The sequence below is a fragment of the Mobula birostris genome, chromosome 5 (genome assembly GCF_030028105.1).
Source record: "Mobula birostris isolate sMobBir1 chromosome 5, sMobBir1.hap1, whole genome shotgun sequence".
NCBI classification, from domain to species: domain Eukaryota; kingdom Metazoa; phylum Chordata; class Chondrichthyes; order Myliobatiformes; family Myliobatidae; genus Mobula; species Mobula birostris.
In genome coordinates, this window is record NC_092374.1 from 76398367 (window position 1) to 76415538 (window position 17172).

Consider the following 17172-nt stretch of genomic DNA (forward strand, 5'->3'; position numbering starts at 1 on the left):
AAAAAAACATTCCATGCAACTCCGCAAAAAGGTTATTGAAAAGCACAAGTCAGGAGATGGATACAAGCAAATTTCCAAGTCATTGAATATCCCCTGGAGTACAGTTAAGTCAATCATCAAGAAATGGAAAGAAAATTGCATAGTTGCAAATCTGCCTCGAGCAGGCCGTCCTCAAAAACTGAGTGACCATGCAAGAAGGGAGGCCATCAAGAAGATCTTTGACAACTCTGGAGGAGTTACAAGCTTCAGTGGCTGAGATGGGAGAGACTGCACAACTGTTGCAGCTTTATGGGAGAGTGGCAAAGGGAAAGCCGCTGTTGAAAAAAACTCACAGGAAATCTTGGCTAGATTGAAGACTCTGTAGTCAGCTGGAAGAAGGTTGTATCGTCTGATGAAACCAAAATTGAGCTTTTTGGTCATCAGACTAAATGCTGTGTTTGGTGTAAACCAAACACTGCACATCATCAAAAACACACCATTAACTGTGTAAGACCTACCCTAATTGGACCTACCAGTGTGCAAAATTTCACACTTGTCTGCATTAAATTCCATTTTTCAGCCCATTTTTCCAGCTGATGCAAGTCTCTTTGCAAGTCATGATAGCCTTCCTCACTGTCCACTATACCCCCCAATCTCGGTGTCATCCGCAAATTTGCTGATCCAGTTAAACATATTATCATACAGGTTACTGATATCGATGATAAACAACAATGGACCTGGGGCCACTCCACTAATACAGGCCTCCAGTCAGAGAGGCAACCCTTGACTACCAGTCCCACTCTCTGGCTTCTCCCACAAAGCCAATGTCTAATCCAATTTACTACCTCATCTTCAATGCTTGGTTTTAATTTAAAACCAAGTTCTTTATTCTGAAGTCTGTTGTTAGTGTTGAGAAACCACAGTTTGTTAACTAAAAAAGAGAGGGAAAATTAGATATGGTCAGGCAGTGAGAGAAAAGTATTTAATTTTTAAGTAAGACTCGAGGGATATCCATGAGCCCCAGCTATGCCTGCCTTTTCATTGGTTAGATAGAACAATCCACGTTCCAAGCCTTCCCCAGTAATGTTCACCAACTCTTCCTCTGCTACATTGATGGTTGCATTAGTGCTGCTTCATGCATCCATGCTGAGATCAGCAATTCCATTAACTTTGCCTCTAACTTCCACCCAGCCCTTAAATTCACTTGGTCCATTTCTGACACCTCCCTCCTCTTTCTCGATCTCTCTGTCTTCCTCTCTTGACTGACATCTTTTATGAGCCTTCTGAATTTCACAGTTATCTTGACTACACTTCTTCTACCCTGTCTCCTAAAAAATGTTAATCTTTTTTTCTCAGTTCCTTTATCTCCATTGAAACCCTTTCCAGGACATCAGAGATCAAAGAATGGGATTTCCCTTCCTTCATTATTAATGCTGCCAGCACGTGCATCTCCTCCATTTTCCAGACATCTGACCTCACCCCATCTTCCTGTCACCTTAACAGTGATAGTATTTCTCCTGTCCTTACCTATCACCCCATGAGACACTGCATGCAACATATCACTCTCCGCAACTTCCACCATCTCCAAATGGATCCTATCACAAAATGTACCTTCACTTTCTCCCCCCCCACCCCCCACCACTCTCCACTTTCTGTACAGATCACTCCCTCCATGATTCCCTTATCCAATGTCCAGTCCCAATAATCTCTCTCCCGGCACTTAACCCTGCAGGTGGCCTATGTGTAGCACCCGTCCATTGATCTCCTCCCCCACATCTATACAGGACCCCAAACAGTCCATCCAGCTGAGGCGACGCTTCACTTGAAAATCTGCAGCGGTTGTCTAATGATGTTCCAGGTGTGGTCTCCTCTACATTGGTGAGGCCTGTCATAAATTGTGGGGCTGCTTCATTGAGCATCCCTGCTCCTTCAGCCAAAAGTGGTATTTCCCGGAGGCTAAACATCTTAATTCTGAATAAACTCTTCTTGGGCCTCCAGCCGGGTACAGGTTTTGATTTTAACTGACGTTTTGAATACGTACTCTGCCATCTTCATCGAAGACAACGCCTAGGCATGTCTAGTCTGGTGGTATATATGCCCCTATCGTCCGTTCCTCCTGATTGGTTAGTCGCCCTTGTCACTGACTATTGCTAATTTCTACATAGAGGACTTTGAGGAGAGGGCGCTGAGTTCATCGCCATTGCACCCCAAATGCTTCCTCACATACGTCGATGACATCTTCATCGTGTGGCTTCATTGACTCTAGGCACTCCAACAGTTCCATGACCATCTGAACAGCATACATCCAAATATTCAATTTATGATGGAGATGGAGAAGAATGATTGTCTCCCATTCCTGGACATTCCAATACGACAGAAACGGACGGTCGCCGTGGCACGTCATCTATCAAAAACCTACTCACATGGACTTAGACCTACCCCAACAATAACAGCCACCGTCATGCCTCCCAACATACAGCGGTTCTTTCTAGTGTGATTAACTGTGTGAAAACTGTTGTGGACACTGAGAGTCTCCACAAAGAAATAAGATGATTAGGCACAACTTTCCTACAGAATGACTACAAGGTGAAGGAAATCAATCGGGCCCTTAAAGGGCCGACAGAAAAACAAAAAAACCGAACAATGAGGAGGAACCCATACCTACTGCCTGTCTTCCCAATATTTCCATGGTTTTGGAAGGATTCCCAGGATCCTGAAGAAATACTGGATTAGTACCATCGACATACCCATAAGAAGCTCAAATTGCAGTTTATGCGGGTCAAAGATGATTGACTTCAACAGCACAGAACTATTGTGCCGCACCAATGGGTTTTGGGACCCTGGTGAAGGAAGCCATTGAAATAAAACTAGACAAAAAGAATTTTAACAAAGGCAAAGGTCTTGCTCTAAGTAAGAACTGGAATTCGAATGTAAGCAAGGTGGGAAAGAGGAAACCTGATTTGATGAGGATTAACCAATCAGAAGGGATGGACAGCGGGGAATATATACCACTGGACTAGACATGCCAGGCATCATGCCTGATGAAGGTGGCAGAGTTTGTTATCAAAATGTTGGTTAAAATTGATACCTGTACCTGGCTGGAAGCCCAAGAAGAGTTTATTCATCATGTATTCTGGAAAAGCACTAAGTCCTTTTTCATTTTAATTCCAATTCCCATTCACATTCTGACATGTCAGAAATGGCCTCATCTTGTGCTATGTTGAGGCCACCCTCAGGCTGGAGGAGCAACATCTCATATTCTGTCTGAGTAGCCTCCAACCTTTTGGCATGAACATCGATTGTTCTTTCTGGTAAATTAATTTTTCCCTTCCTCTCCTCTCTACCTCTATTCGAAACATAGAAACATAATAGTAAAACTACAGCGTAATACAGGCCCTTCAGCTCACAATTCTGTGCCAAACATGTACTTACTTTAGCGATTACCTAGGGTTACCCATAGCCCTCCATTTTTCTAAGCTTCATGCACCTATCCAGGAGTCTCTTAAAAGATCCTATCGTATCCGCCTCCACCACCATTGCTGGCAGCCCATTCCACGCACTCACCACTCTCTGCGTAACAAACTTACCCCTGACATCTCTGTACCTACTTCTAAGCACCTTAAAACTGTGCCCTTTCCTGATAGGCAATTCAGCCCTGGGAAAAAGCCTCTAACTATCCACACAATCAATGCCTCTCATCATCTTATACATCTCTATCAGGTCACCTCTCATCCTCCATCACTCCAAGGAGAAAAGGCCAAGTTCAGTCAACCTATTCACATAAGGCACACTCCCCAATCCAGGCAACATCCTTGTAAATCTCCCCTGCACCCTTTCCATGGTTTCCACAACCTTCCTGTAGTGAGGTGACCAGAACTGAGCACAGTACTCCAAGTGGGGTCTGACCAGGGTCCTATATAGCTGTAACATTACTTCTCAGCTCTTAAACTCAATCCCACGGTTGATGAAGGCCAATGCCCGTATGCCTTCTTAATCAGAGTCAACCTGCGCAGCAGCTTTGAGTATCTTATGGACTCGGGCCCCAAGATCCCTCTGATCCTCCACACTGCCAAGAGTCTTACCATTAATACTATATTCTGCCATCATATTTGACCTACCACATGAACCAGCTCACACTTATCTGGGTTGAACCCCATCTGCCACTTCTCAGCCCAGTTCTGCATCCTATCAATGTCCTGCTGTGACTTCTGACAGCCCTCCAAACTATCCACAACATCCCCAACCTTTGTGTCATCAGAGAATTTACTAACCCATCTATCCACTTCCTCATCCAGGTCATTTAAAAAATCACAAAAAGAAGGGGTCCCAGAACAGATCCCTGAGGCACACCACTGGTCACCAAACTCCATGCAGAATATGATCCGTCTACAACCACTCTTTGCCTTCTGTGGGCAAGCCAATTTTGGATCCACAAAGCAAGGTCTCCTTGGATCTCATGCCTCCTTACTTTCTCAATAAGCCTTGCATGGGGTACCTTAACAAATGTCCTGCTGAAATCCATATAAACTACATCTACTGCTCTACCTTCATCAACGTATTTAGTCACATCCTCAAAAACTTCAATCAGACTTGTATGGCATGACCTATCTTTGACAAAGCCATACTGACTATTCCTAATCATATTATGCCTCTCCAAAAAATCCTATCCATAAATCTTCTCCATAAATCCTATCTCTCAGGATCTTTTCCGTCAACTTACCAACCACTGAAGTAAGACTCACTGGTCTATAATTTCCTGGGCTATCTCCATGCTGTTTCTTGAATAAGGGAACAACATCTTCAACCCTCCAATCCTCTGGAACCTCCCCCATCCCCATTGATGATGCAAAGATCATTGCCAGAGGCTCAGCAATCTCCTCCCTCACCTCCCACAGCAGCCTGTAGTACATCTTGTCCGGTCCCAGAGACTTATCCAACTTGATGCTTTCCAAAAACTCCAGCACATCCTCTTTCTTAATGTCTATATGCTCAACGTTTTCAATCTGCTGCAAGTCATCCCTACAATCGCCAGATCCTTTTCCGTAGTGAATACCGAAGCAAAGTATTCATTAAGTACCTTAGTTATCTCCTCCAGTTCCATACACACTGTTCCATTGTCACTCTTGATTGGCCCTAGTCTCTCATGTCTTATCCTCTTGCTCTTCACATACTTGTAGAATGCCTTGAGGTTTTCCTTAATCCCACTCGCCAAGGCCTTCTCATGGCCCCTTCTACTCTCCTAATTTCATTCTTAACCTCCTTTCTACAAGCCTTATAATCTTCTAGATCTCTATCATTACCTAGCTTTTTGAACCTTTCATAAGCTTTTCTTTTCTTCTTGACTAAATTTTCAACAGCCTTTGTACACCACGTTCCTGTACCCTACCACCCTTTTCCTGTCTCATTAGAACATACCTATGCAGAACTCCACGCAAATACCCCCTGAACATTTGCCACATGTCTGCTGTATATTTCCCTGAGAACATCTGTTCCCAATTTATGCTTCCAAGTTCCTGCCTGATAGTCTCATATTTCCCCTTAATCCAATTAAACACTTTCCTAACTTGTCTGTCCCTATCCCTCTTCAATGCTATGATAAAGGATATAGAATTGTGATCACTATCTCCAAAATGCTCTCCCACTGAGAGATCTGACATCTGAACAGGTATTCATTTCCCAATACCAGATGAAGTACAGACCCTCCTCTTGTAGGCTGATCTACATATTGTTTCAGGAAACCTTCCTGAACACACCATACAAACTCCACCCCATCTAAACCCCTTGTTCTCAGGAGATTCCAATCAATATTTGGGTAATTAAAATCTCCCACCACGACAACCCTGGCCTGTTGCCTCTTCCCACCTACTTATAACCTCCCCCTGAGTCCCCTCCTCCTTTCCTTTCTCCTATGGTCCCCTATCCTCTCCTATCAGATTCCTTCTTCTCCAGCCCTTTCCCTGCGTCACCCACCTGGTTTCACCTATAAGTTCCAGCTAATCTTCTTCACCTATCTCCTTCCTCACCTCCCGCCCGCCTCCACTTTTAATCAGGCGTCTTTCCCCTTCTTTTCCAATCCTGAAGAAGGGTCTTGGCCCGAAATGTTGACTGTTTATTAATTTCCATAATGCTGCCTGACCTGCTGAATTCCTCCAGCATTTTGTGCGTGTTGCTTATTATTAAATTACTGTTCAGTATAACACATTTCATAATGAAGGTAGCCATTCATTCTATGAAAAATGTACAATTTTACATCCCAGTGTGCATCTTCTAAATTGCTTGTCTCAAATCAGCTGTTACCCAAATTGAAAGTATACACAGGTATTTATCATGATGTTTAAGGAAATTTTGAAGGTCAATTGAAACAATTGTCACTAAAAGAAAAGCAAATCTAATTTTGACAATTGACATCTTCTGAGCCTATCCTCCAATAAAGAATTATCAACCCTGCGATCAGGTGCCACTTGTTGGCTCACTGATACAAAATGTAGTCCACTGGGCTCTGAATCTCCTTATACTCTTGGTCCAAAAAAACATTCAGCAGAGAGTTGAAAATGACTGCTTGTAATATCAAGGCAGCATTTGTCTTAGTGTGGTATTGTAAAAAAACTTCAAAGACCATAATAATGAAAAATGAATGTACTTATAAATGATATTGCATCATATTACAGCTCTACTCAAAAAGTTTGCACAGAGGTGTGCTTCCATTTACGAGTCCAAGGTTTCAGTACTGCAGTTGATGGTGAAATCAACGGATATGGCAATAAGATCAATGGAGCCTGATTTGGACAAGTGAAAAAAAAACTTAAGATTAATCTTCAGAAGTCTTTCCACAAAATTTGATAAATATCTAAAGTACAGTACCTGTTCAGAAAATCTTTAGCATCCCCACCAGCAAATCTCTCATCAGTAACACCCGAGTCATATAAATTATATTTAAATAACTAGCCACATAAATTTTGCATCTAAAAGGTTAGGTTAGAGACAAGATGTTGTGCCATGAGCAACTGAGTTGCTTCCTGGCTATCCAAGCTCTTCACCATCAGGGCACAAGTCATGTATGGATGGGAAAATGCCCACCTTTCTAGATAAATCCACATTCAAAAGTTAATTGGCACACCATCTAAATATCCCTCCACTATTAAATGTACACCATACACTAAAAGCACCGCTGTAGTTCACCAATGCTTCTTCAGAAGCATGTCTCAAAACAGTAACTTCCATTATATTGATGGATAGCAGCATACTCATGAAGATATCAACACCCCTAAACTTCCCGGCACCAATACATATCATACCAACTTGAAAATACATCACCATTCCTTTATTCTGAGACTAAGCTCCCAAAGTTCCCTACATGATGCAATATAAAGAACATTCTAACCATATGGACTGCAGTGTGCTTTCACTTGCTGAAGCCCAGCGAAAGAAGCATTAACCACATCTTTCAAGTTGAGATAGTATTAAAAAATTGCCTCAAAGGAAAACACAAAGTGCTGGAAGAACTCAGCAGATCAAAAAGCATCTGTAGAAGCAAAGGAAAGTCAATGTCTCAGGAAGTAGCCCTGCATCGGGACTGAGACTGCAGGCAGACGGTAATAAGTATAAAAAGAAGAGGGAGAGATAGAGAGAGAGAAATAGAGAGAGAGATAGACAGAGAGAGAGACAGACAGTCAGACAGAGAAAGACACGAGACAGGAACTAGTTCTGCTAGGAACTAGATGCCTGACACATACCAGCCTGTGTCTCACCACTTTCACTCACTTCTTTATATTGGCCACCTCGTCTTCACACTCTCAGTCCTGTTGCAAGGTTACAACCCAAAGCATTGACATCTATTTGCCTCCATAGATGTTGCTTGGCACATTAAATTCCTCCAGTAGATTACTTTTTGCTTCAAGATTTGCTCTGAAATATTTAACTGTTCCATTTACTACATAGAATTGTGCTGTTCAAAAAATGTACAGCATATTTTACATCTTAAATGCCTGCAAATTCATAACAATTCAGTACAGAGAATGGTTGAAACATACTATATTTTAATGAGCTGCAGAGTATCTTTCACTATTTATTAGTGTTCAGCAAAATTGGCTAATTTCAAAAATTATTTTAAAAAACTTTTGGTTAGTAGACCTCACCAATTTTTTGCCTGAACTGCCAGCAAATCAATATAACAATTGTGATGGCCACACTGATGTATTTGTGAAATGATTCTGCAAGCTATAGTACTGCCCAAAAGTCTTAGGCACATATATATAGCTAGGGTGTCTAAGACTTTTGCACAAGGTGGATTTGTCAACGTGGAGCAGAGAGCAAGTTGTTAAATCTGGCGCGAGCAAAGGATGTTGGGAATGACAAGGGTGGAGTGCTGTGGACGGGGGTGGGTGGGACAGGTGGGACAGGTGGCAGAGTATGAGAGCCATGATCGGGGAGGGGCGCCAGTGTAGACACACCCTGCCATAAGACAGCAAGTAAGGTCGTTTGATTCCAAACAATTGGTTTATTGATTATTACAGAATGTCTCCAGTGCTTCCTGCTCCCTCCCTCTCCCTATTCCTAATGATTTTTCTCTCCCTGCCCCCTTCTCTACAATAGAGACCCATATCAGAATCAGGTTTATCATCACTCACATATATTATGAAATTTGCTTTTTCCTTTTGCAGCAGTAGTACAGTGCAAAACATAAAATTATCACAATACCGTGCAGAAGTCTTAGGCACCCCAGCTATCTACTGTATATGTGCCTAAGACTTATATACATGTCTCTAGAACTTTTGCACAGTACTGTAGATAGTGAAAATGCTGTGATTTTAAATCTACTGACTCTGATTTTAGAGGAACACATATGCATGACTTTTAGGGAGGTAGTGGATTTCATCATTCATGCTAATGCTTTATTCAAACATGGACTGAACGTAATCTTCTCAGCCACAATATTTCAATGTGTTTTCTTTAGTGTGGAGGCTGCTACCCGTTTAGTTGACTTCTGAATACCTTTCTCAAATTTGCTGCCAGACAACACGGCCTTTGGAGCAAAATCTATCTGACTGAACAACTTGGTTACAATCATTTCCTTTTGGGTATTCACCCTTCTCCACTTGCATTTTCACTCTTCTGGATTTTTACTTTCCTCAGGCCAACTCAGTACCTCCCACAGTAACATGGGATAGGTGGATAGTTCATAATTGTATTTTGAAAGACACATACAACATTTTTTAAAAGCAAAATGTAAATTCTGTCCAGTGACCTTAATTGTCAGAATGGAGTTTTGAGTCACCAAAAATTATTTTTCCAAGAATATCATTGTGTTTTTCAACTTATATACATGAAGACCAAAAAAATCCAAGCACAAATAATACAAATAATTGTTGAGCATTCTACATAGTTAAAACAGTCACTGATGTAACACATACTTTAATTGTCATACAAAGCATTCTCCAATGGAAACCAATTTAACTGAAAGGCAGAAATAAATGTTATATCAAATCTGAGAATAAAACACATATCTTATGAAGGCAAGGCTGCCAGTAGGCTGCGCCAAACACAACAAATTACTGAGCCAATCTAACCTTTTTTGCAGTTGCCAAATCTGATCTTCCTTTTCCTGCTGGTCAGCTTTGAGAGTTTTTATGGTAGTTAAATGCTTCGAAATTTCATTTGCTGAATTCTGCAACAATAACAAAACAAAACACAAAAGTAGTTGGGGTGTGAAGAAAGAAGCTGCAGAAGTTCGTGAAGACGGCGCAGCACATCACACAAACCAATCTTCCGTCCTTGGACTCACTTTACACCGCACGCTGTTGGAGCAGTGCTGCTAGGATAATCAAGGACACAACCCACCTAGCCAACACACTTTTCGTCCCTCTTCCCTCCGGGAGAAGGCTCAGGAGCTTGAAGACTCGTACAGCCAGATTTGGGACCAACTTCTTTCCAACTGTGATAAGACTGCTGAACGGATCCTGACCTGGATCTGGGCCGTACCCTCCAAATATCCAGACCTGCCCCTTGTTTTTTTTTGCACTACCTTACTTTCCATTTTTCTATTTTCTATTTATGATTTATAATTTAAATTTTTATTATTTACTATCGATTTGTAATCCAGGGAGCAGGAAGCGCAGAATCAAATATCGCTGTGATGATTGTACGTTCTAGTATCAATTGTTTGGCGACAATAAAGTATAAAGTATACTGTTTAAAAGAGGCCTCTTGTTTATTTTTGGCAGCATTTCAAATTTTCATTATTTTTAAAGCTCTACAAGTAGTTTATGAAAGCCGGCTGGTGGTATAGTGGCATCAGTACCAGGCTTTGAGGTGAATGGTCCCGAGTTCAAATCCGGCTGGCTTTCCATCAATGCATGCTTTCCATCAATGTGAGGTTGAGCATCAGGCTAACAGCTTGGCCTCATAAAAAAGTCAAATACTACGGAAACGGCAAAAATGGTGCCCGATATGCCACAAGGCACGAAAAGGAACAAGTACTTTATGCACAAGTTACATTTTAGATCATGTTTTGTGGAAAACAACTTTTAAGTGATAAATTTTTCATTTGCTAAAATGTTTACCATTGGTTTTGCATGTAAGGTTAAAGATAGGCTGCTAAAATTATGATGAGATGAAAAAGAATAAAGACCAACAATACTCCAGGATCAAAAACCCTCATATATATAAGCAGAAAATTAAATTTTATGCATGTACAATAATTAGCAGTAGAATGGTTTTAAGATGACGTGAAGAATGCACCATCAGGAGTTAGTGATTGAAGTAAAGACTAACAAGCATTTCAATGTAGATTAGACATGGAAGAAAATAAGAAAAAGGTAAAGGGATACGTTAAATATATTAGGTAATTACTAAAGCAGGGGATAAACACTCATGTCTAGGGCAGAATTGTCTGTTTCCATACTGCAGTTTCTATTTAATTCTTAAAAAGGTACTCCTGGAACTGGAAGGTCTGATAAGTTGAAAGTAAGATTGGTATCTTTATGGAAAGTCATAAGTAAAACAGAGAAAAGACATAATGAGCAAGAGTAAAGAGAGAATAAGTTGTAGAGAAAGAGGGATAAAGCAACAGGAGAGAGTGAGAGAGAGAGAGAGAGAGAGAGAGAGAGAGATTGAGATTCTGTGAACACCCACATGCATTTTGGCAACCTGCATTTCATATCAATGAGGTAGAAAAGAACTAGGGAATCAAAGCTGATGTTTGTGTGCGATGCAGGTGCATCATGAAAGTTGTAGATGTGCCCACATGGAATTGCAAGCCTAGTCCAAGAGTACACAAATCTGCAAGGGGAACCAAAAAGACAAATATAGATTTTGTTTTTGCATTTTTACAGAATTTAATCTATTTGGTGAATGCTTTCAGTTAATAAAAACAAATAGTACCAGCAATCCTTAGCATCTAAGAGAAAATGGTGAGACAGAAATAACAAATAGGTTAGGCCACCAATTTTACCAGCACAGTGGAAGAAGCCAAAGGAAACCAGTCCACCCAAGCGCAGTGGAATCAAAGTACAGCTCAACGATGTTATAAGTTCACAATAGATCTTAAACATGTCTAATATGGAAAGAAAGGGGATGATGAGTATGGTGGTCTTGAAGCTGGCTGGCAAATGTTGGGGGAGGGGAAGGTTGTAGATGGGGTTGCCAGTAACTTGACTCCAATACATGTTCACCAAGCAGGGAATGTAACAATTAAGAGCTTGTGAGAACTAGCATGACAGAGATTACAATTCAGTGACTTTATAAGCCCAGAGGTCAAGTCAAAATAATAGATGAATGGGGAAGAGCAGAAGCTGGGAACTGTGACACAATTTTTTGCAGCTTCGCTCACAGAAGTCAAGAACAGGTTGTAAATTTCTTTGGCCACTGTAAGAATAAGGAGGGACTTTCCATAACTGGTTAAGCAAAAGAGGACAAAGCTTGAGTAAAAAGCCTTTTGTTTCATTCAAAGTATCTGAGTATTGATATTATTGGGTTGAGATAATTTGGACTCAAGGTCCTGGCTAGTGATTTTGGGAAGGTTAAAATGAGATTGAGTGGGATGGGAGCTCACGAGTAGAATCAGAAGGGGGAGTAGAAGTAATCAAAATAAATAGGTCATGGAAACATGGACAAACATAAGATTTAAAAAAGTGAACAAAAGCCCACCTTAAAGGCACTATAACTAAGTGATCTACATCCTCAACAAAATGATGAAGTCAAAGTCAAAACTAAGTCCAATCTAACTGTCATTACAGAATGGGGGCTCGAGGGTATCTAAGTATCATTGGGTATTGGTCATTTAGAAAGGATAGGCAAAAGGAAAAGCAGTTGAAGTAGCACTGACAATAAGGGTTTATACTATGACATAGCAGGAACCTGGCACAGTAAATCATGGTATACTATTAAAATTAGTCGGGGAGAAGTTAAGAAGCAGCAAGAGACATTGATGTAATTTTGTTTATGGGCCTTTGAATAGTAGTGGTGACCCAGAGCATGGTGTCAAGGAGATATCAAAGCTATAGATAAAGCATAATACAGATATCAAGGGAGTGTTTAATCTACATATATACTGGGCAAATCAAATTAGCACTAACACTGTACAGAATGAATTCCTGATGTATAGAGTATAAGAGATGGATTTCTAGATCAGTATAAGGGAACAGGCAATTTTAGATCTGGTACAGTACAAGGAGAAAGTGTTAATTAACAATATTGTTGGAAAGAGGCTCCTTGAACAACCATAATGTTGTAGAATATATTTTGCAAAAATGTTGGAAAAAAAATTCATTTGATAAGTTTATAGCACATTTTTAGAATTTTACATTGCGTGCAAGAGATGCAGCTCAATCAGAAATGAAATTCTCAATCCAAACAAAGGAAACTATGAAGGTATGAGAGCGGATTGGATGTGGTATATTAGGAAACTCCATTCCAAAGAAAGGCAACGAATAGGCAATGGATAGCATTTAAAGAAATAATCCATGATTTTTGACAAATATATCTTTCTTGAACAGAAAAAGTGATCAAACATGGATCTACAGAAGAAATTAAATCTAAGAGACAGAACTTAAGAACTTCCTCGAAAAAGCAGCAGGTCTGAGGGCTGAGAGCATTTTAGAATTCAGCAAAAGATTACCAAAAAATTAACGAAACATGGAGAAATCAAATACAAAAATAAACCAGTAAGGCACTTCAAAACTGAGCTTCAATGGATTTGTAAAAACGAATAATGGGGGGTATGTGTCAGTCCCTTATGGGTAAAGATGGGAGAAATTATAAAGGAAAATAAGCAGAGGAATTAAACAAATACTTTGTACCCTTCTTCAGAGAGAAGGCATAAAACCTCCCAGAAATAGTGAAGCACCTCTATATAAATAAGAAACTAGGAAACTGGTACTGGTAAAGCTTTCAAGCTGGAGTGCTTACTGAGATGAAAACTGAATAAATCCAAAGATTCTAATGCTATCCATCCCAGAATTTCATAGATAATGGATTCTTTGCTTAGATTATTGTCATTCAATATCCTATAGGTCCTGAAAAAGTTCCTTCAAATTTCACGGGAGTAAATGCAACTCCACCACTTGAGAAAAGAGTCAGAAAAAAGGAGGAAATGTTCACCTGACATAAAAAGTAGAGAAAATACAGGAATCCAGAAGAACGTGATATCAAGACATTTAGAAAATAATATTATTTTTGAATAGGGTCAACGTGTACTTTTGGAAGAGAAAGCATGTTTGACTAATCTACTAGGATTCTTTTGAGGATACGTCCAGCAGAGTAGATTGGCGAAGGGGAAACCTGTGGATGTGGATTTCCAGAAGGCTTTTGATGAGGTTCCATGCATGAGGTTAGAGCACACAAAAGTGATAATCTACTAGCATGAATTGAGATTTAGTAAAGGATAAAAAGAGAAAAATGAAATAGGACTCTACAGGCTGACAGATGATGAAATATTGTCGGGATTAGTTCTTAGGCCCCAACTATCAACAACCTGTTTCAAAACTTCATTGAGGAGACAAAATGTATCATTTCTAACTTCCACCATCTCCAGCAGGATCCCACCACCAAGCACATCTTTCCCTCCCTACGTGACTCCTTTGTCCATTGTCCCTCCCCTCCAATCTCCCTCCTGGTACTTATCCTTGCAAGCGGAACAAGTGCCACACCTGCCCCTACACTTCACCTGTGGGTCTCTTGGAGCCATCTACTATATATCCAGTGCTCCTGGTGTGGCCTCCTGTATATTGGTATGACTCGATGTAGATTGAGAGATTGTTTCGCCGAGCACCTGTGCTCTCTCCACCAGAAAAAGTGGGATCTGTTGGTGGCCACCCATTTTAATTCTACTTCCCATTCCTATATATCAGTCCATTGTCTCTTCTACGGCCACGATGCAGCCACACTCAGGTTGGAGGAGCAACACCTTATATTCCATCTGGGTAGTCTCCAACCAGATGGCATGAACATCAATTTCTCGAACTTCTGATAAATGCCCCCTCCCTTTCACCAACCCCATTCCCCTCTCTCATCTTATCTCCTTACCTACCCGTCATCTCCCTCTAGTGCTCCTCCTCCTTCCATTTCTTCCATGGCCTTCTTGTCCTCTCCTATCAGATTTCTCCTTCTCCAGTCCTTTATTTCTTTCACCAATCTACTTCCCAACTCTTTAATTCACCCCTCCCCTCTCCCAGTTTCATCTGTCTCCAACTACCTTGTACTTCTTCCTCTCTTCCCCACGTTCTTACTCTGACTTCTCATCTTTTTTCTCCAGTCCTGATGAAGGATCTCAGCCTGAAACAATGACTGTTAATGCTTTTCCATAGCTGCAGCTGCCTGGCCTGCCAAGTTCCTCCAGCATTTTGTGTGTATTGCCTGTATCATTTCTAAGTTGGCTGATGGTTTGAAACTAGGTGGCAAATAACGATATACTTGCACAGATTTCATGCAGATATAGACAATTTAAGTGAGTGGGTGACAACATGGCAGATGGAGTAGATTCTTGGAAAGATAAGGAATAATCCACTTAGTGAAAACAGAAATCATAAGTACTTTTTAATTTTTCATAGATTAGAAGATACTGATATTTATATGATTTTTATAAGAAAACACATTAGAACACAAAAAATAAAATCCCTGAAAACCAGCATTCAGGTGTGATGATTTAGAATGCAATACAACATATTGACTTTTATCGCAAGAACACTTGAGTACAAGAGGAAGCACGTCTTATTAAAATTATATAAGATCTTAATGAGATCACACTTTGAATATTGTGTACAACTTTGGTCTATAGTCGATGAGGTGCAGTGAAAGTCCACCAAACAAGGAGGGATTGTGCTGGCTTGGCTGACATTCTCTGAAGTACAGAAAAACAAAATGTGATATCACTGAGACATAAGAAATACATCAAGGGCTCAAAAGAGCTAATCCAGGATTATTCCCTTGCCGAGCGTACTAGGAGTCACAGTTTCAAACTATGGAGTAGGTAATTTGTGATTCAAATGCGAAGAAAAGTCTTTGTCCATGGGTAGTGAATCTCTCAAATTCCCCACCTCCCACGAAAGCTGTGGGAACTCAGTCATTGATTGCATTCAAATCCGAGATCAATTGATCTCTGGATGTTAAAGGATTCATGGAATATGAGGACGGTACAGGAAATGGCAACGAGGTACGATTGCCACAATCTTGTTGAAAGGCTGTATATCCCTGAAAGTGCTGAGTGGTCTACTCATCCCATGACTTACATTCTTACAAAGAGGTACACCTCAAAATCTGTTAAAATTACAAGAGAAAGTGGACTGCAAAACCATTGAGGAGATAAGCAGGCAGTATCTGGAAAATATAATTTAACCTAAAAGGAGTTTGTGGATGAACTCTGCGGGAAAAGCATCAACTGGAAGTATTCAGTAGAAAGATGCTGAAGGGTGTGTATAAAGAGACAGCGAAGGCATCAAACCACCGAAATTGTTTATGCAGGTATGTAAAAACATAAAAAGGACAATATTTTGAGTTTGATAAGAAAGACACAGAATCAAAATAATAGCAAAGATAATCCATTCTTTGTTTTGTGCACAGTTGTTCAGCACTGAGTAGACGTTGGTACTCCATTAGAGGAAGATATTGAAGTCATACAAGCACACTATGCCAAGTCACTAGAAAAATTTCAGGGAAGGGAGACACCCAAGACTCTAAGATTATTAGCACTAATACTGAGACATCTAAAAGATTAAAAGTGGTATTCTTAATATAAAGGACAGTTTAAGACAGAAAAATTCGAAAAAAAGATGGTTCATCATTTAGAGAGAAATTTCTGAGTCAAGGATCATTGCCAGTGAATGGTGAGAGGGATGGGGAAATACACCTTGCAGCATACAACCTGCATGACAGCAAATGACTGAGAGAAAGATCTGAGGAGATAACATTGATTTATGCTAAATAAGCTCTTTTTTTTTAGTTTGTATGACAAAATAGAAAACCTGTTGATAATACAATAAATAAAACATATACATAAAGTATGAATAGCGACCTTCATTTTACTCTGCAGCTGTTTCAGTTCAGCATCGGTCGACTTCTGCATTGTATTTGGGATGTTGAGTTTCTGGCTGGATGCCGAGGATGAGTGGTCTCCTGCTGATCTAAGGCTAAGGGCTTGCTGCTCTGCCATTTGATTCAATCTCTTGTCCAGTGCCTCTTTCTGTTGTTGCAGCTCTGCAAGGTCCAATGTCAGCTTCTGTTATTGGTGAAAAATGTTTGGTCATTGAAGACAATTTCATTTATTAAAAATATATATAGAGAAGGTTAAAACTATCTTTCAGTTAACAAGCTGTACCTAGAGAAGAACATAGTTTACATCTGCTCTACTTTCTAGAATGAATATTTTGTCTCTGCTTGGTTGTTCAACAGAAGAACCATCAAATAAAGGAAACATACACAGCAGAGAGGAGATAGAAAAGGACTAACTGAAAATGCTCTCAGGTATTACCTTTTTTAAAAAAACTCACAAATTTGTACATATATTAAGCAGCATATTGTACAGCTCTAATTAGAAATAAAATTGCAGAAGAAAACTCTACAAGGAGGCACTGGAGATTCTACAGATACTGGAAATTGTGAGCAACATAATGTATTGGGCAGAGTACACTAACTACAGTTTCTTACTTTGCTATGCATTCGAACTGCCATACCAGACTATGATGCAACCAGTCAGGATATTTT

The 17172-nt window shown here is 40.2% G+C and overlaps 1 protein-coding gene across 2 annotated transcripts in view; it reads right to left on the bottom strand.

The window, feature by feature from the left end:
• cntln (centlein, centrosomal protein) overlaps window positions 1-17172 on the bottom strand; it is a 529511-nt gene that overhangs the window by 147315 nt on the left and 365024 nt on the right. For both annotated transcript variants that reach the window (XM_072258219.1, XM_072258220.1), the window contains 2 exons: window positions 16484-16687; window positions 9546-9643 (listed from right to left, as the gene is read on the bottom strand). In XM_072258219.1, the coding sequence (XP_072114320.1) occupies window positions 9546-9643; window positions 16484-16687 (302 nt within the window). The remainder of the gene's footprint in view (window positions 1-9545; window positions 9644-16483; window positions 16688-17172) is intronic.